The sequence below is a fragment of the Malania oleifera genome, chromosome 7, assembly GCF_029873635.1.
Source record: "Malania oleifera isolate guangnan ecotype guangnan chromosome 7, ASM2987363v1, whole genome shotgun sequence".
Classification (NCBI taxonomy): domain Eukaryota; kingdom Viridiplantae; phylum Streptophyta; class Magnoliopsida; order Santalales; family Ximeniaceae; genus Malania; species Malania oleifera.
Window position 1 is genome coordinate 15,724,158 of NC_080423.1, and position 24,896 is coordinate 15,749,053.

Genomic DNA, 24,896 nt, shown 5'->3' on the forward strand with positions numbered 1-24,896 from the left:
AGAAAGTTAAATAACAAATTAAGAAAGTTAGATACACTCACAGAACCAGCGGTACCTGTGGATAGTGAGAGTTTACCTTGTGAGTCAACGATGACTATAGATGATGAGAGTTCGCTCTGTGAGCTAGCAGGGACCGTAGATGGTGAGAGTTCTCTATGAGTTAGTGGAGATTGTGGATGATAATGAAAATGTGTCTCGGTAGTCGGATTGACTAAACGTCTAACTGATGCACAGAAGTCGTGTATGCATTCTAGACTTTACCCTAATCAGCGAGACCTGGGGGCAAAGAACGTTGATCCGTAGATTTGGTGTCACACCAAGGGGTCCGAAGGACTCATTGGTAGCTTGAGTTCCTATATAATAAAAATAAATAAATAAATAAAAGAAAGAAAACTCTTTATTTAACTCTTTTGTTATCCACTAATTCTTATCACATAATTAAAAATACCACATTTAAGAACTCATGAGTACTTAATCTATATTAATGTCTTTTATTTTGTCAAATCCGTTTGTAACATTTTGAAATTCGGGAGAGGTTAATTGAATTTTTAAAAGCTGAGGAGAAGCCCCTACGAGGGATGCCCAAGACAAAAAAGTAGGTGTTGAATTGCAATTTCGCGAAAGTTAAAGGACCTGGCGTGTAATTTACCCTGCCTTGGAGCTGAGGCCGACCGGCACCATGCCACCAAAAGGAGGAGGAGGAGGAAACTACATGAGGAAAGTCGGAAAGAGAGAGATTACACTTGTCTGCCAGTTCCACAGATCTTTGCGCTTTGCAGTTTTTGGTTAGGGTTTTCTGGTACGTATCCATCCTGCATTTCTATAAGAGTAGGCTTCGATTTTTGTTTTTTATTATGCGATGACTGCGCCGTAATCTCTACGCAGATCCAACATTTTTTTGGAGATTCTTTGAATGTAGAGTAAAATTCATCTGAGTTTTCTGAGGTTGTGACTTTCAATTCATTAATTTTATTGGAATAGGTTTCGGTTTCCGACTGTGAACTCATTGTTTGATGTTCTGTGTGTTTTGTTGCTTTCGTGGAAAATCGATGTGTAATTGTTGATTAGTCCACTGGTGGTCTGTTTGGATGCCAAGAAAAGCTCGGAGGACGTTGAAAATTTTAATTGTATTCATTTTTTTTTTTGTTCTCTCTTTCTTTGATTGGTTACATATATTCATTGTTAGTTGGAATTTGCCGAGCAAGAACCTCGCCTTGATTGCGCGTATTAGCTAGTGCAGATATGTGGTTTAATATATATTTTATACATAATTTGCAATCGAAGAAGCATAAACAGAAGATTCCAGGTTTTACTAGTAACCAAACAGAACATGATGGGTTTTTGTTTTCCCCTTCTTTTTTTTTTTTTTTGGGTGCAGAAAACTTTTTTGGGTGCAGAAAACGAAGATCAGATCAACGATCTGGCATTACATACTTGACTTGTTTGAAGATTGATTCTTTTTTTGTTTATGTTTTGGGAGTTGCAGTGCGTTGAAAACAGTTATTTGGGTTCTTTGTGGGATTGTTGGGAAATGGAGGCTAAGATCACACAGAGCATGTATTTTTCAACGTGGATTGAGCCGGATAAGATATCATGGAAACCGAGCATTTCAGTCCAGTTATCTCAGAGATGTAGGGAGCAGCAGGGGCTGCAGATGCTAACCATGACTCATTTGCAGCATAAGAAAACTTCAACTTGGCATAGACCTGTTTCTTTGGAGGCTTTTTGCTCGTTTCAGAAATTTCCAGGTGAATACAGTTACACAAACCATATCTTTTGTTGTTTAATTATGTGTGATAGAATTTAATTGTTCTATAATTGTTGTAAAGCAAGCTTTTTAGACCTTTTTTAAAAAAAAAAAAAAAAAAAAGTCACATAAAATATGCTAATGATGATACATGGAACAACTTGAGGAAGTTTTTAAAATAAAGATCAAAATCAAAATCATCATTTTGAGTGAAAATAACAGATCTTGGTGTTCTTGGGGAGGGGGAACTGGTCCAGTTTTTCTTTTTCTTGTTCTCTTCTTAAGGCTACTCCATCCTTCTTTTGTTGTTGCTGCCATCTGTAGCATCAGGGCTAACACTAATGTCAATAGGATGTTTCAAGACATAATGTTTGTGTACTTCTCTCTCTCTCTCTCTCTCTCTCTCCCCTGAATAACTATTAGCAGAAACTTGTCGATATTCCATGGAGACCCTAACTGTAAATCTATTAGACAATTTGTGATTTGAGCTACAACACAATGGGTCCTCAGTTTACATGTATTCAGAAATTTGTTGCGAACTTTCTTGCAATTGTTGTTGTTTCCTTGTGGGCTTGGTGTGAGTGTGATCAAATTTTCACCTGAATTCGACTTGTGATGATCAGTTTCTAATAAGTGAATTGGCTTAGGAAAACTAATCAATTACCTTGAGTAGTCCTCTCCAGAATTTAGATCAAGTTTGATGAAACTAAATTTTGATTGGTGCGTCAGGAATGTCCATTCAAGGACTGCTGGATCCATTTTAATGGTTGAAGGCGGAAGAGATTGCAGCTCAGTTAGGTACTGTTGGATTGACTCCTGCGGAAGAGAGATGTTTTGCTAGCCTACATGCCTGGAGATTGTCATGAAAAGTTTCTTTGGACCTGAAAATCTCTGGAGTATAAATATAATTTTAATGTTTTGAAAGGCTCAATCAAGTCTTGCCTCAAGATGAAGCATGCTAAAACGCCTTGAGGTACAATCTTAAATGCCAAACGTAAAAGGCGGAAACGTTATACACTGAGGTGTACATATTGTGCAAAAGACGCTGTACGCATTTGTGCAAAAGGCACGTCTTTTGCACCTAATTAGTTGAGGGTTACAAATTTTGGGCATGTGAATCTCAAGTTAGATCATGGTAGAAAATTATAACCAGGTGTTTATATGAAGAAATATCCTAGGACGAGTTGATCTCTAAAACTCTTGAAGGTAAACTTTCCAAAATAATTGAGAATTGCATCTTAGATCATGAAAAAATGATTTGAAATTTGGGCATGTTTCACTCAATGGATTCAAGTTAGTATTCCTAGAATGACCAACAAGTAGTGTTCAAGCTACATTTAATTTTAAAATTTATTTTTAATTTAAATTAATTAATTTTTAAAATATATGTAATTTATATTTATATTTTTTATCTAAAAAACAAAATACCTAAAAATGCTTATGCGTTGTGTTATAAGGGTTAAAATGCCTTGCCTCACGCCTTCACCTTTCAAAGTGTTGTATAATACCATTTGAGTGTTGAAGTTTTTTATTATATCAGCATGGAAACAAGGATTGATAATCTCCTAGGGAAGAGAATAAACCAGCGGACTATGTGACAAACTTTGGACAGGTTAAAGAGAAGGAAGCAGCCGATTATGGTACAAAATTTATACTAGTTAGGAAGGAATTTGATATGCCGGCTTCTAATTTCCCTAGGTTCTTATATCTTGCAGGAATTTATTTGGTAGTATGATCTTAAATTTCCATGATGTTGTCATAACTTCATCGAGATCTCCACTTTCCATCACCCACAAAATTGAAAGATCAGTGAATTTCCATTTTACAAAAATATATTCAACAAATTATTTCTGTTTTATAAAAAATGTTCACAAATTGAAAGTAGAATAGTGATCCCAAGAGGGGGGGTGAATTGGGTTATTTAAAAAATTTTAAATTCTTTTTAAATTCTTTTACTTACTTGTTTAGTACTCATAGCAAAACTTAAGTAAATCAATCAATTATCAATCAAAACCAAAACACACAACAATTTGCTGAAAACTAAAACAATCCAATCAACCACACAATACCAACAACCAAAATAACAAAGACGTTGCAACTCTTTGAATTGCTTTCAGCTTTTGTTATTAGCCCTGTAATTTGTATGCAAGCCCTGCTTTGGATTGAATTTTATTGCGTTTCTCTTAATTAAGATTTCCGCAAATTAACCAACGTACTCCCTTGTGGGTTTCCACAAACGGTTAATTGAAACGTACTTTTTATAGATTAAGAGTCTTCTTTGAATTCAGTGTTTAAGCCCTGCAACTTGCACTTAGCATACACAAGAATATATATATATATATAGTGCAGAAATTAAAAAGAGTAGGATTGAGAAGAACGCCAAGTTTTACGAGGTTCGGCTAATCCCCAGCCTACGTCCTCGCCTTAGGTCAATTCCACCAAAGGATTCCACTATGTATGCTCCTTTTCGGGCGGAGTAAGCCTTTTACAATAATCCCTCTTTTTCAGGAAGAGAAACCTTTCCAAGCGATCAACCCACGCTTGGTACAACGATCCAAATCAATTTTGAACCGTCAAAATATAATGAGAAGGCGACAAGAATCTGAGTACAATGAAACTCTCAAAACAGAACAGATTTGTACAAGTTAGAGCACAAAATATACTTCAATCAAATAATAATATAGAAAGTATGAAGTTCAAGTATAAAGATCACCAAGGGTTCTTTTAGTGATTGAGAAAACTCAGTGTTAGAACCGTAGATTGATGATTTAGCAGCAATTTTAGAAGTTATCTCCCAGATGGAGTGTGAGCAATAGAGAACTTTGAGAGAGATTGAAAACTTGAATGCAAGAATGCTGTGTGATTGCTTAGTGATTAATTTCTTGGGATTAAGGGAGTATTATATGCTTTTTAGAATTAGTTTCCTTGTTCCCCAAGTTACTTGGAGTGTCCACCAAGTTTTTATAACGTTCATACTTAAAAAAACTAATTTTTAACATTTTCTCGTTAAAGTTTAAAAATTTGAAATCCCGTGGAGTCAGTTGGCTGGACAAGCAACTAGGTAGTGTATTTCACAAGGTCAGTCGGCGAGATAGGCGGCTGAGGCTTTTCTGTCTGCTAGAAATTAATTCCATTAAAACATCAGTCGGCTGACTCAACCACGTTAAAAAAATGTCAGTCGGCTGGACATTGTCAGTCGGCTGAGTAAGGTCAATTCATTTGGTCAGTCAGCTAGGAAGTTTATTTAACCGTTGCATTACTGTTAGTCGGCTGAGTAAAGTAATCTGGTCAGTTGGCTGACTAGTTTATTCTTTTTCCAAAAACTTCCAATTTTGATTTGTAAACCCTTGTAATTTAAAAGACTCAAATGTAACTTTGTAAAATCATTTTTCAGGGTTTTCAAAAACTGATCTCTAAGTCATTGCACCCTAATAAGCTTCATATTTCTAAATTATATTTGATATGAAGTACTTGTAAACGACTTTACTGAATATGACTTTTTAAGTACTAAGTCTTCAAGTCTCTTGATGTTCATCTTGACTTCGAGTCCCACGTAGCTTTTAGGCTTTTCATTTTTCTTTTATTGTTTTAATACTTTGAGAAGCTTTCACTTGATTGACTTTGATTTCCAGCTTGCTTCCATGACAAACATGAGTGTAGTTTTATGTAATCTTGAAATAAAGTCACTCAACAACACATGTTAAAATATTCTTTATTTGTTATCATCAAAATAAGATTGAAAAGCCTAGTTAGGCCAACAATCTCCCCCTTTTTGATGATGACAAACGAGGAGCAAAGATGAGGGTTCCTTAAAAAAAAAAAAAAAAACTCCTCCTTACTATAAGTATTATTTAACATCTGACATCAAATATGTATAGCATGTGGAAATGTTCAATATGCTCAAAGTCAAAGATAAGATATTCAATATGCAAATAATGGACTCAATTATAGCTCATCATAGCTTATCATAAGGCTCATTGTTCAACATGTTCATCATAAATATTCCATATATTTAATATAACATCTTTGCTTTTCACAATCTCTCCCCCTTTGGACATCATTCAAAACAAAGGGAAAGAAGTACGTCATAAGAAATAAGCAAAGCAACCAAGTTAAGTGTTTTGTCATACAACGTGCCAAAATACAATCAAAAAGTTACAAGTTTCAGATTTTTAAGAAACAACATCGGTTTTAATTATTAGAATGATGTTCTTCTTCTGTTGCATCGTCTTCTTCTTCTTTAGAACCATGCTCTTCTTCCGTGTCTTCCTTATCATCATCATCACTTCCATTTTTGGAGTCCTCATCATCACTTCCATCATCATTGGCAAGAGCGGAATTGATATCCATAGGATCAATGGTACAAGAGGAACTGACTAAGTGTTTCTTGATGCGACTCAAACGTTCATCAAGTGAGGAGTAATTAGCTTGAAGGGAAGAAAAGTCGGTTTAAAGGGATTGGAGCCCTGTTTGCATGGTTTGACTGAAGGTGGTGAATTGCTGGTAAAATGGATTAAACCATGCAGGAGGAACGGTAACAGGGGGTTGACGTACTTGACCTCCACTTCCCTTTGGAATCCATCCATCTTCATATTTTTCATAACCCATTAATTTGAGAGTTGTGGAATTGAAAATGTCATAATGAGTGCGTTTCACAAAGAAATCAGAAGAGGAGGATACTTGGAGTTTTGCAAAAAAGCATGTTTAGGATTCTTCCATAGGGAAGGGTGACTCGTTGTGCTTCTACACGCGATATCATCCATTTAAGCATAAAATTCGGTAAGTCTAGTTTCTTGCCCTTAAGCAAGCACCAGAGGACAAAACAGTCTGCATAGGAGATATATGCGTGTGATCCAGCTTGAGGGAGTATATTATATGTGATGATTTTTTGTAAAATTTGAGCTTGAAGATTCAAATGTTTGTATAGCGGAGGATTGTCAAAAGAAACGGGCTCGGTATCTAATATCAAGGGAAGGAATTCTTCTGAAGTGAAGTCCGTTCTAGAATCCAAGAAGTACCAAAAGTAGGACATTCAAAATCTCCATTGGTGATTTTAAAAATTTTTGCAAGGGATTCGGAAGTGAGAGAGATAAATTTTCCCATCACTTTGGTATAAAGTTTGTTTTCTTCCTTAACAAGATTTGTGTAGAAAATTTTAACAAGGTTTGGGAAGTGTCCCTTAGCTTGATAGAGAACGAAAATTTTCCATCATACGGCCTCAAATAAGGAAAGTATATGTGGGAAATCAGATGTAAAAAATGAAGCATCAAAGACTTTACCTAAGATCGGATTTGCCGTGCTTAGATGATTTCGATAAAAGCTTTTGGCATGTGGGGCTACGAGCCATTGCTCGATCGAAGAATCTTCAGTGGGTTGAGATGAGGTGAAATGTTTCTTACTTCCTACAGACTTGATCCTCGACATTGTGGAACTTTTCTATGGAAAAATGAAGGTGGTTTTGATAAGGTAGTGTTAGATTTTGGAAATGGAAGACAAGATTTTGGTGATTTTTGGAAGAGGAGGAACTGAGGAAAGGGAGAGAAAAAGAGCACAGGTGAGAATAAACCCTAGGTTAGTTGGCTGACCACTCGAATGACTCGGGTTTTTGTAAACGAGTCTAGGGTTTTTCCGTTAGTCAGTCGGCTGACTGCAGGGTCAGTTGACTAACTGGTCTCTGTTTCATAAACAATAGCTTAGTCAGTCGGCTGGGTCTTGGGTTAGGCGGCTGACTGTAACGCTCTTCTCATGCATTTGTTCCGTCAGTTGGCTAGGCCTGTGATCAGTCGGCTGACTGTGAATCTTTCTTAAATTTTGACTTTTACTCAATTTCTCTATTGTGTAATAGATCAAGTTCTCTTCTAATGTTTAAATCTATCTTCTGAGAGAGGTTTAGTGAAGATATCAGCCCATTGATCATTTGTATTTATAAATTCAAGAGTTCTGTCTTCTTTTTGAACATGATCTCTTAGAAAATGATGTCTTATGTCAATGTGCTTGGTTCTTGAGTGTGAAATAGGATTTTTAGATATGTTTATCGCACTTGTGTTGTCACAATTAATTGGTATTGTTTGATAATCTAGATTGAAATCTTTTAACTGTTGTTTCATGTATAGTATTTGCCCATAACAACTCCCAGCTGCTACATATTCAGCCTCAGCGGTTGAAAAGGCCACAAGGTTTTCTTTTTTTAGAATCAAGATACTAATGATCTTCCTAAGAAGTGACATGTGCCACTTGTACTCTTTCTATCAATATTGCATCCGGCATAATTCGTATCTGAATAGTTTATCATTTCAAAATCAGTGTCCTTTGGATACCACAAGCCTAGATCAAGGGTTCCTATCAAGTATCTTAGAATTCTTTTGACTGCAACTTGATGAGATTCCTTAGGTGCTGATTGAAATCTAGCGCACATGCATAGACTAAACATGATATCGGGTCACTAACTGTTAAATATAGTAAACTGCCTATCATTTCTCGATAATGTTTTGTGTTTACTGGTTTTCCCTTTTCATCTTTATCAAGGCTTGTTGAGGTACTCATAGGGGTTCCTATGGGTTTACTTTCTTCCATACCAAACTTTTTAAGCATATCTTTAATATATTTAGTTTGATTTATGAATGTTCCATTTTTGGCTTGTTTGATTTGTAACCCTAGGAAATAATTTAACTCTCCCATCATACTCATTTCAAACTCTTTTTGCATACATGTGGCAAAATCTTTACATAGTTCTTCATTTGTAGCATCAAATATGATATCAACATAGATTTGAACTATTAACATATCCTTGTTTTTGGTCTTTATAAAAAGTGTGCTATCTACCATTCCTCTTGAAAAATCATTTTTGAGTAAAAATTTACTTAGTCTCTCATACCAAGCTCTAGGAGCTTGTTTTAAACCATACAAAGCTTTAGTTAATTTAAATACGTGATCAGGACGTTTTAGATCTTCAAAACCTGGTGGTTGTTTTACATAAACCTCTTCATTTATATACCCATTTAAGAAAACACTTTTTACATCCATTTGATATAGCTTGAATTCCTTATGGGCGGCTGCATAGGCTAGGAGCATTCTAATTGCTTCCATTCTTGCTACGGGGGGTAAAACTTTCATCATAGTCAATACCTTCTTTTTGATTGTATCCTTGAGCTACTAGCCTAGCCTTGTTTCTAACCACTATCCCATTTTCATCTTTCTTATTTTTAAAGACCCATTTAGTTCCTATGATTGAATGATCTTTAGGTTTGGGAACTAATTTCCATACTTGACTTCTTTTAAATTGATTAAGCTCTTCTTGCATAGCCATAATCCATGAATCATTATTTAATGCTTCTCCTACATTTTTTGGTTCATCTTGACATAGGAAAGTATAATGGTTGCATATATTCTTTAATGATGATCTAGTGGTTATTCCTCTTGAAGGTTTTCTAATAATTTGATCTTGAGGATAGTTTCTTATGTATTTCCATTCTTTTGGTAATTCTTGATTTTTTGTGGGTTTTTCTTTTGAAGTTTCTTCATTGTTTTCTACTTTTTCTTCCTTAATTTCAAGATTTTCCACCTTTTGTGAGATATCCTCGTTTTCATCATTCTTGATTTCATTTACAAAGGGATTTGATTCATCAAAAGTTACATGCATTGATTCAACAATAGTAAGTGTTCTTTTATTATAGATCCTATAGACTTTACTATTTGTAGAATATCCTAAGAAAATTCCTTCATCTGATTTGGCATCAAATTTCCCTAAGTTATCTTTGTTATTTAAAACAAAATATTTACACCCAAATAGATGAAAGTAAGCTATATTAGACCTTCTTCCTTTCCATAATTCATAAGGTGTCTTGTTTAGATTTGATCTAATAGACACCCTATTTATTACATAACAAGATATATTTACAGCATCAGCCCAAAAATACGAAGGTAGATTGTTTTCATTTAACATAGTTCTAGCCATTTCTTGAAGGGTTCTATTTTTCCTTTCCACCACTCCATTTTGTTGTGGAGTTCTAAGTGTTGAGAAATTATGGTTTATGCCATGATCATTATAAAATTTTTCGACATCATTATTTTTAAATTCTCTACATCACTCCTAAAGTTAGTGACTTTATACCCTTTCTCATTTTGAAGTTTCTTGCAAAGAGTTATCAACATTTCACGAACTTCATTTTTGTTGGCTAAAAATAATACCCATGTATATCTAGAATAGTCATCAACACTTACAAAAGCATATTGTTTTCCACCTAAACTTTGAGTTCTAGTAGGTCCAAACAAGTCTAAGTGCATGAGTTCTAAGAGTCTACTAGTTGATATATGCTTCTTCTTTTTAAAACTTGTCTTGACTTGTTTTCCTAGTTGGCAAACATCACAAATTTGATCTTTGATAAACTTAGTATTTGGTAAGCCTTTCACTAAATTTTTTTTGATAGTTTATATAGAATGTCCATGCTAGTATGACCTAATCTTCAATGCTAAAGCCATCTATTTTCATTTAGGGCAGCTAAGCAAGTTACATCTTGAGATATTGAATTATCAAGTTTTATGTTGTGAATAGAATTTCATTATTCTTAGGGTTTTGTATTATACACTTGTCTTTCTTAAAGATAATTTCAAACCCTTTATCACTAAGTTGACAAATACTCAAGAAATTATGTTTTAGACCATCTACTAACAACACGTCATTAATAGTTAAAGAGGGTTCTTTACCTATTTTACCAATTCCAATAATTTTACCTTTGACATTGTTACTGAAGGTTACGTATCCCCCATCTTTTTGAGTTAATGTGGTGAACTTGGTTCTATCTCCGGTCTTGTGTCTTGAACACCTGCTGTCCAAGTACTACTTTTCCTTTGATGGTGTTGTCCTAAAACATACCTACAATGAATGATTTAAGATGTTACTTTTGGAATCCAAACTTTCTTAATTTTCTTTAAATTATATCTAGTTCCATTATTTTCTTTCCATTCATTTTTAACTTTAACATACTTCTTTTTAAGAGGGCAATTAAACATGATATGTCCTTTGTTCTTGCACATGTAGCAAGTAGTATGTTCGTGTACATTAGTTGAAGAAGCACTAGCATAGTGTCTAGCTTCTTTCACAAAGTACCCCATGAACAACTTCTTTTTTCTTTTATTTGTTATTCCATTATAACTGATTCCTTCTTTATTTCCATGCATTCTTTGTTGTCCAATCATTTTCTCAAAGTTTTATTTTCCTTTTGTGAAGTTGTTGATAATTTTCTCTTTATCCTCAAGTGTCTTCTTAAGATCAATTATTTCTAAATTCTTCTTACTTTGATCATCTACTTGTATTTTTACTATTTCTTGTGACATCATTTATTTTCTCTTTTAGATTTTCAATTTGGGATTCTTTCTCTTTTTCAATAGATTTAGAGGATTCAAGTAGTTTCATTAGATTTTCATTTTGTTCTTTCAAAGTTATATTTCTTTTATGATAAATCGTTTATGTAGAGCAAACAACTCGGCTTGAAGTTCTTTGTAGGAGGGCATGCTGTCAAAATCTTGAAATTTCAACGAAATTTGTTGAAATTTTAACTAAGGAATGAAATTTCCTTGCAACTCAAATTTGAGATTCAAAACACTGATTGAAATTTCTCTGTTAATTTTTCTTTACTTTTTTTTTTTTTTTTGGGGGGGGGGGGGTTTAAATTACACCTACAGTCCCAAAACTATGACCCACCATACTCATTCCCAAACTTCAAGTTTTCTCACCATGAGTTCCAAATTTCCAAATTTGTTTGAATTTTGCCCCCTGTTAGTCTCACTTGGGAATTTTGGACTAAACCCCAAATTTTTGGACCAGTCCCTAAATTTGAACGATTTTGACACTTTTCCCTAAATTTTGGTATTGTGTGAAACTTAGTCAGTGGCTTGGGGACGAGTATGAAATATAGGCAATAGTTTTGGGGTATGAAACCTAGTCAATAGTTTGTGACTGGTGCAATTTAGTTGGGCACTTGACTGCCAGTGTAGAGTCCATCCAAAATCCCCAGGTGAGACTTAAGATGAAATTGAAGCAAATTTTGAAAGTTTGGGACTAATGATGAGACTAATTGAAATTTGGGGTGAAAAAAATGAAACATTCGTTATAGTTTAAAATTTAGTTGCATAGTAAAATTTCTGAGGGCAAAATACCATAAAGTCACGCCCATGGAATTTGAAATTGGGATCTGAATTGGAATGAACTAGTTGAATTCTGATTTGCATGTCTGGCATGGTTTTTGAAGGCAAATGTAATCCCACGCCCATGGAATTTAGGCTACTTAGCTATAACTATAAATTCACATATAAAATTCAGAGAGGTGGAGAGCTTAAGACGGAACATAGTTACCAGAAAATGCTACACCCTAGCGAACCACTATTGGTAAAAACATTCCAAAACATGATACATTTTCATTCCGGAACACTAAATCTAACGAATCCAAAGTTTTAATTCAATATTTTTCACATAACATAACTTTTTCTTAGGTAAAAGTGGGGAATCATCACATTTTAATTCTACTTCTATCATTATTAATCTATTCCACAGCAGAAAATCTCTTCTAGATTTAGAACCAACTCAACATCCTCTCCAAAATATACAAGTGAAGTTGCACTTTTTTTCACCAATATATCTGTTTAAGTATACCCCTAACATTCCACACTTTAGAGCATGTGCTGTACTGCGATCCTGTTCCATGAACCAAAACGTTCCACATTCTAGGTAAAACATTGAGACAGAATTCAGCGATCGCCCCCACTGTGGCTACTGGCTAACCATTGCCAATTATTGCTGACACTACCATACTGGCCATGGGGGTGCATTTGGCGACCACAATCACTCACTATCAGTGATCTGCACTATTAGTTACTGCCATGACTGAACACCCTATGTATTGGTGATTGCCTTATTGACCATCACCAAAAAATCAAGCCATTCTGCTAGCGGGTAACACCAACTACTGTTGCTGTTTACCGAGACCTTGAACTGTGTACTATCTACCACTGCTGACAGCTAGCCCCACCAACTCATAAGAATTTTTTTAATTTAAGTTTGTTCTTTGTGCTAAACAAATGCTTAAATTATAATTTGGACACAAGTCCTATTCTAACCAAATTGAAATTAGTATTGCAATTTTGAACTCAATTCCAATTATGCCACCCAAACAGACCTCAGTTGGCTATTTCATGTTTTTCGTAGAGCTGAGGCCAAACTGAAACCTGCACAAGGAGTTGTCTTATGACTTACTGTTTTACTTTTGGATACTAGTGGAAATTGGCTGCTATTTCCTGCTCAAACATTCTTGCTGGCGAAGTGTTTCAAAAGACTTCTTATGTCATTTAGTTTGCTACCTCCTAAAAGATGCCGTATGTTGGTGCTTGGGACCTTCTAGGACAGAACAAATCATCAAGGACTGGAATTACATATTTTGGTGAGATTATAATGGATTAATGAGGTCAATATTATTTCTATTAGTGAGAAAGAGTAGTAAGTAATTCTAAAGAACTGATGTTGAGGTGGCAATGGCTGCTGATAGCATGCTTAATCTTGGAAGTTGTACTGTGATTCAATTTCCCCCCTTCCTTCCCTCTCTCATTGTGCGTTGTGACTGTTAGTATTTTCTTTTAAATTTAATTTTATTTCAAATATTACTCTTTTCGATGAGGTGGTTCAAATTATTGCTTTTGCAGGTTCAAATTTGGAATTTGGAAGTGTTAAAGCTTCTGTTGACAATGCGTCTATTTTAAAGGTAAGGAATGATTCCTTTATGATCTCTTATTTTAAACTCATGACGTAGAGACTGGATCAGTTTTTGTGTGGATGATGTTGGCATTCTTCTATGTATGTCTAATGGTTCTGTGAAGTGAAGCATGATTGTAAAACTAGAAGTTGAGCAGAGTTCATTTGCAATTTGTGAAACCATATTACTGAAGGTTGATCAATTTGCAGAATAAGTCACAAGAGATTGTGCCATATTTAAATGGGCGCTGTATATATCTTGTTGGTTGGTCCTCTTATCCAACTTCTTTATTTGAGATAATTCTAACTATTCTAGTGGCTGAACCATATGCGTCAAATGCAGGAATGATGGGCTGTGGGAAAACAACTGTGGGCAAGATTTTGTCAGAATTACTTGGTTATTCATTCGTGGACAGGTTTGTCATACAGTGATTACGTATCGGTTGGGATTATTAGTAAAATGTCTGAATGAACACTTTGTAATTTTGTACAATAGTTGAATCATACGAGAATGTCAGACAAACATTGAATAAATAGCAGAAAATGTTGGTAAATGTGAACATGGATGCCCTAATGAATCTTGTCCATTTCTGGCACATAGGACCCCTAGGTAGGATTGAGGGCCATCAAAAGTGGTGCAACTCTTGCATATCTGTTACAGCGCAAATCTTATATTTGACAGGCACTTATAGTTGTACTTCTTGCTAAATAATTTTTAGCATTGCTTTTTTTGGATGCTTCAGTGATGCGTTGGTGGAGCAAAGTGTGGGGGAAATTTCTGTAGCTGAAATCTTTAAGCTCTATGGTGAGGGTTTCTTCAGAGAAAAAGAGGTAGGTTGGGAAGCACCACAATAGATCATCTGCTACAGCCTCTTATTTTTTAGGATTATGTGTAGATATTCAACTCACACACAGCAACGCATTAGTAGTACCCAACTACTAGGTTATTTCTCACATGCACATCCCTCTTTACGTTTGGTGTTGTTGTCATTTGAATGATTTAAAGGTGTTTACTTGCACTACAAAATCAAGTTTTGTAGTTTTCTTTTTGGTTTCTTATCCCATTCACATGAAATTATTTCATGAAACTTTAAAAATTTTTACACTTCATTATACTATTATAATGAATGCATTTTACATGAGGAATTTGAACCTTTAACTGCAATATGATCACCGAAAGCCTAGAAAAATGTTGTGGATATTTGTAGGGTTGTAGGGCTCAAATGATCACCGTATTGGATGTGGCATGGTGACAGCTATAATTGTGCATGTGCAACTGTTTGTGTGTAGCCTATGATAGGGCTGTAAATTGATCTAGATGGTTCTTTTTCCGGAAAATCTATGTGCTCATTGCAAGCTAATTGCAGACTGCCACTGAGTTTAATCTGATGAACTGATGTTTGGTTAATCAAGATTTGAGCCAGTTTGGTTAATGAATATTTTTCCATTTTTTTAATTATATTAATTTATGAATTTTACCAATCCACATATTTGGGCCACAGAACAAATTTCAACTACTAAAAACTTAAGCCCAATGATTTTGGGCACAAAGTGTGTGTTTTTTTTTTTGTCTAACGAGGGATGGGGTTTCGGCAATTTATGAGTCAAGTAGAGGGCCTGGCCTGGAGGCCCCGCACCAACAAAATTTACTTTTTAATGTGTGCATGCAGCATTGTGTGCTGCATGTGCGAGGGAGTTCCCTCCCTTTGTCCCGCATCAAAATGTGAGGGGCAGTGGTACTCTATATATTCTCCTTCACCTATAGCTAGGGTTGTTCACGGTTTGGGTATTTGAACCAAACCTCTGTTTTCCAAACCGAACCGATCCCATCGGTTCAAAGATTTTCTGAACTGAAACTGAGTCAAATGCTTTGATTAACCGACAACTCAGTTAACTGACGGTTCGGTTCGGATATCCAATCCAAATCAACTTGTCATAAAAAGTTTGTAAATATTATTATTTTAAATAGAAAAAACTTTACAAGTGTAGATAAATTCAAAATAAAAAAAATTATTCAACAGTGATAATTTTAATAATCAAAAAATATAAAACACCTATTCTTAAGTTGAGTGACTTAGCAAAGAATCGGAAGGCTCTAGCTAGCTAGCACAATGATCTCTTGCAAGTTTACCTGCAGATTCGGCAAGGTGGTGGCAACGGATGTGGCCAGATTTGGAAAGGTGGCAAGGCGGTGGCAATGGACGTGGGCAGATCCAGTGAGGCGGCAAGGCGGAGAGAAAAAGGTGGGACTGGGGACTCGCGAGTTGGCAACGGCACCAATTAGTGCAACGACCAAAGGAGGGAGTGGAGGTTGGAGCCTAGAGGCCGTAGATGTCTTGATCTGTATAGGTCTGCTAGTGCTTACTGCTGGCCAGCATCACCACTAGGTGTAGGTGTCCCTGTCGTCGCTCGGTGGAGTGGAGAGTGGAGAGTGATTTGTTTGAAGCAATGTTTTAAAAGGCAAAGGTGTAAGGCGAGGCGTTTTACCCTCCGGGAGGCGAGGCGTAAGCATTTTGGGACTGTATTTTTTAAAATAATTAATAAACAGAATAAATTTATATATAGTATAAAAATGAGAACAATTTTAGAATAATGGAGAAAAAAATAAGAACATAATTCTTAAGTATCATACAGGCCAATTTTAGCTAACAAACTCAAACAATGCATGTTAAAAATAAGCATGAAAAAGAAGATAAAAAGCCTAGTTGAACCATCACAATGTCTCATCATCCAAGATTCTAATTTCTAAGAATCTAAATCTAAATCAACAAAGTTCAGAGGGAACTATAAAGATCTTCATCAAAGTCCTCATCTTCGTCAAACTCATCTTTAGTAGGAGTTCTTGCACTTATAAATTCCTCTTCCCCCACTTCAACATCATCGGCTTCCTCAATTGTGACCAATGTTGGTCTCTTGCCCTTGTCTTGAGTGCCTAGATATTCAATAAAGCTATAGGATAGGAATTAGGAGAAATGGAGAGCTATAAATTAGTAGATTCAAAAATGACTATTGATATGTATGTACTCAAGTTCTCACAATAATCACTAATCTTCCTTTTGCTAGGAAGTATAGAATGTGATCTACCAGAAGCTTGTGTTGCTTGAATATCATTTCCTTCAAAAGCTACAATGGGCCAAGCTCTAATAGCATCAACATCTAGGAGATTTTCATCATCAAACCAAGAAGTGTCTTTTGGGAGGATAGGTTCTTCCTTCTTTGCGATCCATTCATCATCTTAAGCTACTTTCGACACCAATATTGGACCATAATTTTGTCTTCTTCTTAGAGCTCTCTCCCTCAGTTTGGTGTTGCACTTAACGTAAGCTAGAGCATTCAATCTCTTGTGCTCTAATCTATTCTTCTTTTTCGTATGAATCTACTATTGAGTTTAAGCCATTTAAATTTTTAGATATTAGAAGATATCTGCATATTTGAGTGAAACGATAATAACATGGCGTTTGTAAGAACTAAGAACCAGCTCAAATGTGCTCCAATTCCTCTCACATCCACTAGCACTACATGTCAGGCTAAGAATACGAATAGCAAACTTCATCAATTTTGGGGTCTTTGTCCCAAAACGCTTCCACCAATCAGCTACAAAAGAAAAAAAGCATGTTTAAGTTCCCAGTTATAAGAAGAAACAAGGATAGAGTACTATTAATTAACTAATTTTTATTGAAGTATTATTTTTACCTGGGCTTCTCAACATTCTAGAGTCAATAGCCACTCGAGTCCCAAAATCCCCTCGTGCATTATCAAACAAATCCAAATCCCCATATCTCAACACTCTATCCATGCATTCAAATAGTCATTTCTTCACTTTTTCACAATCATAGAAGTTCTCCTTATAGCGCAATTGGGGATTTAAATAATATCTTGTAGCATGTAAAGGGTGATGTAGTTGTGGAGTTCATCTATCATCTATTTTTTTTCCTAATGGGTCCATACTTTTTGGCATTTCTAGAAAAATTTGCAGCAATTTTTTCCTTCTTCGAATCCATCAACTCATAGAGAAACCCCATAGCTGGTCTTTCCTCAGAATCAACTTCACTTAGAACACACACAAGAGGGACAACACTCTTGATAACATAAGCCACGTGAGGCCAAAAATGTTGGTAAAATAAAATTGTTGAGTGAGTCTTTATACCTTCATGCATTTTTGCATAAGTAGAAGTGCACCACATCTTCGAAGAGAACACACACAAGAGGGACAATACTCTTGATAACCTAAGCTACGTGAGGCCAAAAATGTTTGTCAAATAAAACTATTGAGCGAGTCCTTATACCTTCATGCATTTTTGCGTATGTAGAAGTGCACCACATCTCCGAAGAGAACTTAGATTTAAGGCCTTGCTTTTGTTTGTAAATGCTCTAAAGTGTCAAAAATGCAGTAGTAAAGCGCATCACTGTAGGGCGGATGAGTTCTTTCTTGTTGGTGAAATGCTTCCTTATCATTGCAAATACGTAGGAATGATTATAAATAAATTTCACAACTTACTTAGTCTTTAGGATTGTGGTTGCATGGATCCTCAATTTTGCAATATCCTCTAACATGAGATCCAAACAATGTGCAGCACATGGAGTCCGATAGAGCTTCTCCCTCTTTACCATAAGCTTTTTTCCACCATTTATCATGTTATCAGTTGTCACTTGCACAACATTCTTCTGACCAACTTCCTCAACCACCTCATCCATATACTTAAACATCAAATCACCATTTTTTTATAGAATTAGAAGCATCAATGGATTTTAAAAATTATGTTCCAGCAGGACTATTCACAATGAAATTAATTAAGACCCTTGAACACCCATCAGTTCATCCATCAACCATGATAGAACATCCATTTTCCTTCCAAGCTTTTTTGTGGTCTTTCAACATGCCATCGATGTCTTTAACTTCATCGTTAAGGATCCACATCCTCATCTCTCGCATAGATGGAGGCTTGAAATCTGACCTGTAATTAGCAATACCATTCACCATAACACATCAATATACGTCATCCATCAAATTAAATGGTAGAGCATAGTTGAACACACAACGGCCAACTTTCCTACATACTTAATTTCTTTCTTCCTTCTTCCATTTTGAGTTTAGAGTGGATTGACGGCCAACTTTCCTACACACTTCATTTCTTTCTTCCTTCTTCCATTTTGAGTTTAGAGTGGATTGTTTGGTGTGTGAAAATGAAAGTTATCCATTGGACCTCTAGCCCTAGGATTAAGGCCAATCCCACTATTCTATTGCTCAATATCTTCAACTACTGAAGAGATAGCACTCTGAGTCCCTCCTCCTGGACCCATCCCAATCTCTTCAAGAAGTTCATTTCTTTTGCCCTTTTCTTCTTGGAATTTTTCAAGAGCAATCTTGCACTCATCTCTCACATTTTGAGGAGCTTTTGGGCAAGGTTTCATTCTCTTCCTTGTACCTGCCAAATGATGATTAAATCTTGTGACAGGCCCACTGCATGTCTGATCACAAAATTTGCATCTAAAATAATTTTTTCCATCAACTTCTTTTATGTATTTCCAAAAAAAATCTTTTTTCTGCCCCTTTGAATCACTTTCATACATGTTTTTGTTTATTGAACATGAACAATCAGCAGCTGCAGCAGGAACTTAAAACTGAAAATTGAAATTTGGAACAAGGACCTCAGACTGAGATGAAATCTCGAAGCAGAGAGGTTGTAGTGGGTCGCTGCAGAGATACGAGAGGTTCGAAGGAGTCCTCGGAGGCAGATCAAAGCTTGGAAGGGATCCTCGACTCGTCGGAGAGAGAGAAGAAGCTTGGAGGAATCGTTGGAAGCAGTTGTGGAGTCGTTGGAGAGGGACGAGAAGCTTCGAGTTGTCGGAGTGGGAGAAGGTGCTGGAGGAATCGTCTACGGAAGCTTCGTCGAGAGAGGGAGGAAGAAGCTTCGTCGAGGGGGTTTAGACAAGAGGTTCTGCGCTGGTTCCTTTTTGAATTTTTGCTTTAAATCAGGCCATCCAGAAATGTGTACACCTTCCAAATTGAGGCATAAAATGCGAGTTTTTTTCCTTGAGGCATACGCCTTCTCGCTTGAGGTGTATGCATTTGAGGCTTTACACCTTTCCAATTACGCCTTGGGGCATTTTAAGGTCAAAACGCCTCGAGGCGCTCCTTAACGCTGGTATGGAGAGTGGAGACAAGTGGAAGTGGAGGAGCTGGAGAGTTCAGTAGGTCTTTTCTTTTAGGGTTTGTTTATTATTATTATTATTATTTTTTTTTTTTTGAGTTCTTATTGGGTGTGATTAGCCACACACATTTTGGTAGTCCTAATTTAATTTTTAATTTTAATTATATAATTTTATTAATATAGTTAAATATTTATATAATAAAATTATAAATATATAGTTTTATATTTATTATATATTAGTACCGGTTCGGTTCAGGACTAACACAAACTGAAACCGAACCGATATCTAAAAACTTAAAAATATCTGAATTGAAACTGAATTGAGCAAATTGGTTAATGAAATTTCGGTTCGGATTTTCAGATTGGATCAGTTTTTAGATATTTTTGAACAACCCTACCTATAGCCCTTCTCATGCTCCCTCTACCTTAGAGCTGCGAATTGTTCTGGTGGCATGTTATTTAAAAAACAGAATAATATTTAAATAATTTAAAATTTAATTTAATTTGAAATTGAATTGAAAAAAATAATGAGTAAATAGTCCATTCTAATAATAATAATGTATGTGTAATAGGTATATAAATATAATTGTTATTTTGGTTTATTGAGCCAGTGTGTTACTACAATGAGAACGGAAACCTAAGGCCAGCTTAAGGAAAACAAAACTGAAAAGAAAAACCAAAGTGTTTTCAAATGGTTCGGCTTCAGTTTCGTTTGCAGTTTTTGGTGATTTTTTACACTCCTAGTGCTTTTTGAAAGATAAACACACTTGTACATGGTACTTACATGAAAGTTCCGTAGGAAGTCATGTTTGCAGGCCAACCAAGGAATGCTAGTCAGAATTTAGACAGCATAATACTTGGCTTGTACTAATGAATTCATAGTAGATCCTAGTATACAAATTTGTACTTTGTATATTCTACTGGTTTGAAAGAAAATAAAGGTAGAGAGCTCATGACTTCTAAAATTGTCAAAATTGGTATTGGCATCTGGGGACGTAGTGACATACTTTTATTTACTGTTGATTTTGTTTTGTTTATAAAGACAAATATGCCATGGAATGTCTGGTTAAATGTTAGTAAATGTGCTTTGCATGGAAGTTGTTTGTACTCATGTCTTAAGGAAATTAGTGTTAGCTAACTTTGCTTTATCACTATACGACGTCAACCGCCTAACAACAATAAGCTATCTGGTGCACAGTGGGTCACATAAAAAAATAAGGCACTCTGATATGGGCATGCAATGCCAAATGACCACCAGTGGAGGTAAGTTTTGTTAATGGAATCAAGCAGGTTTATTAGCATTGAAGGGACTTTTGACATTGCACTGTGTGTGAGATAGTTACTGAGAAACACTAGTATCCTAGTGATCTGAAAATTTGTATGAATACTCCTAAACATGACACATTATTATTCTGAAATAATAAATCCTGGGAACTGAAGTTTGTATTTAATAATTTGCGCGTCATTTTTTTTTTATCAGAAGTGGAGCATTTTTGGTTGTTGCAATAGAATTTTATTTTCAACATTATTGGTATGCTTCACCCAAAAATAAAAGCTATTTTAAATTCCAAAACCCCTCAACATTTCTCTTAATTGTGCAAGTGTTATGACAAGTATTTTTTTACACATCTAAGCGTACCCATAGTGTACCACATTGCCTCTGTGGTACTGCGATTCCATTCCCTTTCTGCAAACTGGGACATTCTGCATTCTAGGCAATATTGGTGTAAAAGACATAGCTTTCCAGGATTATTTTTATTAATTATGCCTTGAATAATACTCAATTCTAGTACCATTATTGGGATATTATTCAGTAAAAGCTAATAATACTGATTCTACCATCATTTATGTCCATTGGATCCAGGCAGTAACTTTCTAGTTTAATTATTTATTTATTTTTGTTGTTTCTATTATTCAATTTAGAAAGTTAATGATAGGTCATACTTCTTTCTTCTAGAGTGAGATATTGTGGGACCTGTCCTTAAGGCAGCAGCTGGTTGTTTCCACTGGTGGAGGTGCAGTTGTTTGGCCCATCAACTGGTATGACAGTAAATGACACATTCATGAGTGTTTTTTATTTTTTATTTTTTTTTTCATTCTTTGATTTTTGCGTGGTTGGCTTCTTGGTGTGTGTAAGTTGTGTCTACCGTATATCATGATTTATTTTATTTACTGTTTCAGGGAATATATGCGAAAGGGAATTAGTGTGTGGTTGGATGTTCCTTTGAAAGCCCTGGCACAAAGAATTGCGGCTGTGGGAACCAATTCTCGCCCACTTTTGCATGATGAATCAGGAGATGCATTTGAAAAGGTAGGTGTTTTATCACTTTGCCTCTCATCCAGTATACACATATTGAGATGGAATTTTAGTTTTATTAGAATTAATTAATCAAGGCCAGGACTCAGTTCCAGTGTTTTCTTGCATCACCTGTTCTTTGACTTCGTGCAGACATACTGGCGTTTGTATACACTTTTGGCAGAAAGAAGTGAAGCATATTCCAATGCTAACGCAAGGGTTTCACTGGAGTGTAAGTTTTCCTGAGCTTGTTTCATATTTGTGGCTCCATTTTCTTCTTTCAGTTTGTGGTAGACACTCGTACGTGGGAGATCTTGCTGGCCTGTTGCATTTGGCGGGAGAGAAGTTGGCTAACTGAAAATAAGTAATTTTGAATGATTCACAGCCTTCCGGTGGCGATACATGATCATGCAATGCTCATCACATGTTGCACCTACCGGCTCTACAACATCTAGATCCCCTCGGTTGCTTTTTATTTCATCTATTATGAGTGGCTAGGCTTGGATAAGCCACACCCTTACACTATGTTGGTGCAACAGAAGCAAAAGGATAAGACCAGCTTAAGGGGGCTTCTTAGGGGTATGGGCTTGAGTTGGCCAGTTAACCTCTCCCGGCTGCCGCTTGCTGGCTCAAGCTAAGGCAGTCTAGAGGCATGAAAGCCAAGAGGATAGAAAAACGTTTCACTCATGTCCTTATCATGGCACACCAGTGTGAGAATAATTGCCCTGGTCATCTTAATTGAGTACTTTTTTGAGTCCTGTCCAGTTCAACACTCGCAAATACCTTAAGCCTACAAAAGAAATGCACGCACCCTTAAAACCGGATTCTTCTATTTTTTTTTTTTTTTGTTAAAATTCCCTTTCGTCTTAATGCACCGTTATGTTGATTTCTTAATGCTTCCAAAGATGCTTTTGTTTTGGCCGAGCGCTGAAGGAGCTGAATGCCTCGTGGTGCAGATATGGCAGCTAAATTGGGCTATAGAGATGTGTCAAATATCGCACCAGCTACAATAGCCATGGAGGTCTCTCTCTCTCTCTCTCTCTCTCTCTCTCTGTATTTGTTAATGCTCCTTTCTTTCTTATTATTGATTTTGATTAGGGAACTTGATCTTACGTTGTGTCAGGTGCTTGAAGAAATCGAGGGGTTCCTAAGGGATGAAGAAGGAATTGCCATTTGAGGTGTAGCTCATGAGACGACTCCTGCTTTTTCTGTTTAGATCCACTGTTGTAATGTTATGGTTTTGTATTGGGTGGAGATTTGTAGGGCATAGGCACATGTTATGTTTCCATTTTTAACACCGGAACATGGCATGTGTTTGTACCTTACGGGGGTAGCCACTCACATTATTGTATGTACTGAAATATTGTAAGGCCTTTTTTTTTTTTTTTTTTGGTTTTATTTCCCCCACTAATGTATAATAATTTAAAGATTTGGAAGGTGTATATGTTGTGAAACATGCCTTGCGTTCATCAAACTAAAATCTGCTGTGAATTCTTAAATGTAATATGCCAAAAAATCAGTTGGAGTTTTTAACACAGGTCTAGTATTATTTTATTTTTAATAATAAAAAATAGATGCAGTTTTCCATCTGTATTTTTTTTTAAAAAAAAATTATAAAAAATTAATCATAAGATTTAACTTTGTTGATAAAAAGAATTTTACATTAGTCAATCATCAATTGCACGTAAATAAAAATAATTTTTACTGACATTTTTGTCTTTTCATTCAACTATAAAAAATTAAATAAGGAATTGATTAAATTAATGGGAGAAATAGGTCAATTAAGCATAATATTTTGAAAACTAAAACACTAAGTGAGCTCGACACCTAACCAGATTGATCAGTCCAACTGGTCAAATTAGTTTGTGTTAATTAATTGACATTAACATGACAGCATAGTTTTGTTATTATTTTAAAAATATATAAAAAATACTAATAAATTAGAAAAACAATACTTAGATACTTATAATGTCACATAATGTTTGTTAAATAAATTTTCACGCAAATTAAATAACTATACATATCTTTAAAAAATAAAATATAGTCCAATACTTTTAAATTTTAATAACCTATAAAATAACATAAATTAAAATTGAAATTTTAATATTTTATAAATAAAAATTATAAAGTTGAATATCATTCCTTTTATGTTTAAAATGCAAATGATAAATGAATTAAAAAAATCCGAATTGACTTGAATACCATATTTAATAACATAAAAGTTTAGATAAAATAAGGAAAGCATAATGAATTATTTTGAATCAAAGCCAACCAATTAGTATAAATTTGAAATTTTTTAACCATTTAGCATTCACATTTAGGTGTAGTACTATTATTCAACTTTACAATTTTAATTTATGAAGTATGATTTTGAAATTTTAATTTAAATTTTTTGAGAATATGTTTGATACAAAATATTTTAAATAATTTTTAAAATATATATTTTTTTATGTTTGATATGTAATTTAAATTTTTTAAAAATATTTGGTTAGCCTTGGTGGCTACATAATTATGTATATATGTTTTGATGATATTAACTTATATGTTGTTCCTAGTGTTTTTCTATCTTTGCAGATCATGGCTAGTACAGGTAGAAGTGGCAAATACATGAAGTATTGGATCAAAAGGTAAAGATCGAACTGAGTAGACGTCAAGTAGGAAAGATCAGATGGACACTCACTTGGAAGGACCCAAGCACAACCAAAGGAAGCTTATTATATAATTGTATGTAATGAGGTGTGTTTGAGGTAGTATTCTTTGTAACTCTTATAGTTTTGTTTCATGTATGCTTTCTGAGTAAGAGTTGAGTAAAATGCACATGCATACTAGGACACATGAGTTTATAGGATTTCACTAAGTCACAAACTCAACTTTCATAGTTTTCAAAGATAACACAAAGAATTTGTCAAAAGAATTCTAAACTTAAAATATGTTCTATGTCCTAAAACTTCAAGAAAGTCA

At 35.1% G+C, this 24,896-nt stretch overlaps 1 protein-coding gene across 3 annotated transcripts; it reads left to right on the plus strand.

The window, feature by feature from the left end:
* Positions 1–618: 618 nt before the first annotated feature.
* On the plus strand, positions 619–23,391 carry LOC131159212 (shikimate kinase, chloroplastic). Of its 3 annotated transcripts, none has more exons than XM_058113936.1 (11): positions 619–799; positions 1,379–1,748; positions 13,439–13,497; positions 13,698–13,752; positions 13,831–13,903; positions 14,231–14,318; positions 21,597–21,679; positions 21,821–21,950; positions 22,089–22,167; positions 22,892–22,956; positions 23,059–23,391. In XM_058113936.1, the coding sequence occupies exons 2-11, from the start codon at positions 1,469–1,471 to the stop codon at positions 23,110–23,112; spliced, it is 966 nt and encodes a 321-aa protein (XP_057969919.1). In that variant the 5' UTR covers positions 619–799; positions 1,379–1,468; the 3' UTR covers positions 23,113–23,391. The 3 variants fall into 3 exon arrangements, with proteins under 3 accessions (XP_057969919.1, XP_057969920.1, XP_057969921.1); XM_058113937.1 differs by having other exon boundaries at positions 621–799; positions 1,487–1,748; XM_058113938.1 differs by lacking the exon at positions 619–799 and adding an exon at positions 823–945 and having other exon boundaries at positions 1,487–1,748.
* The last annotated feature ends 1,505 nt before the right edge of the window (positions 23,392–24,896 follow it).

Bases quoted from the DNA above. Each gene is read 5' to 3' on its own strand.
- LOC131159212 (XM_058113936.1), top strand. From the start codon at position 1,469: ATGTTTTGGGAGTTGCAGTGCGTTGAAAACAGTTATTTGGGTTCTTTG. The intron at 13,498-13,697 runs GTAAGGAATGAT...ATCAATTTGCAG, and splicing joins ACAATGCGTCTATTTTAAAG to AATAAGTCACAAGAGATTGT. The intron at 14,319-21,596 runs GTAGGTTGGGAA...TCTTTCTTCTAG, and splicing joins GTTTCTTCAGAGAAAAAGAG to AGTGAGATATTGTGGGACCT.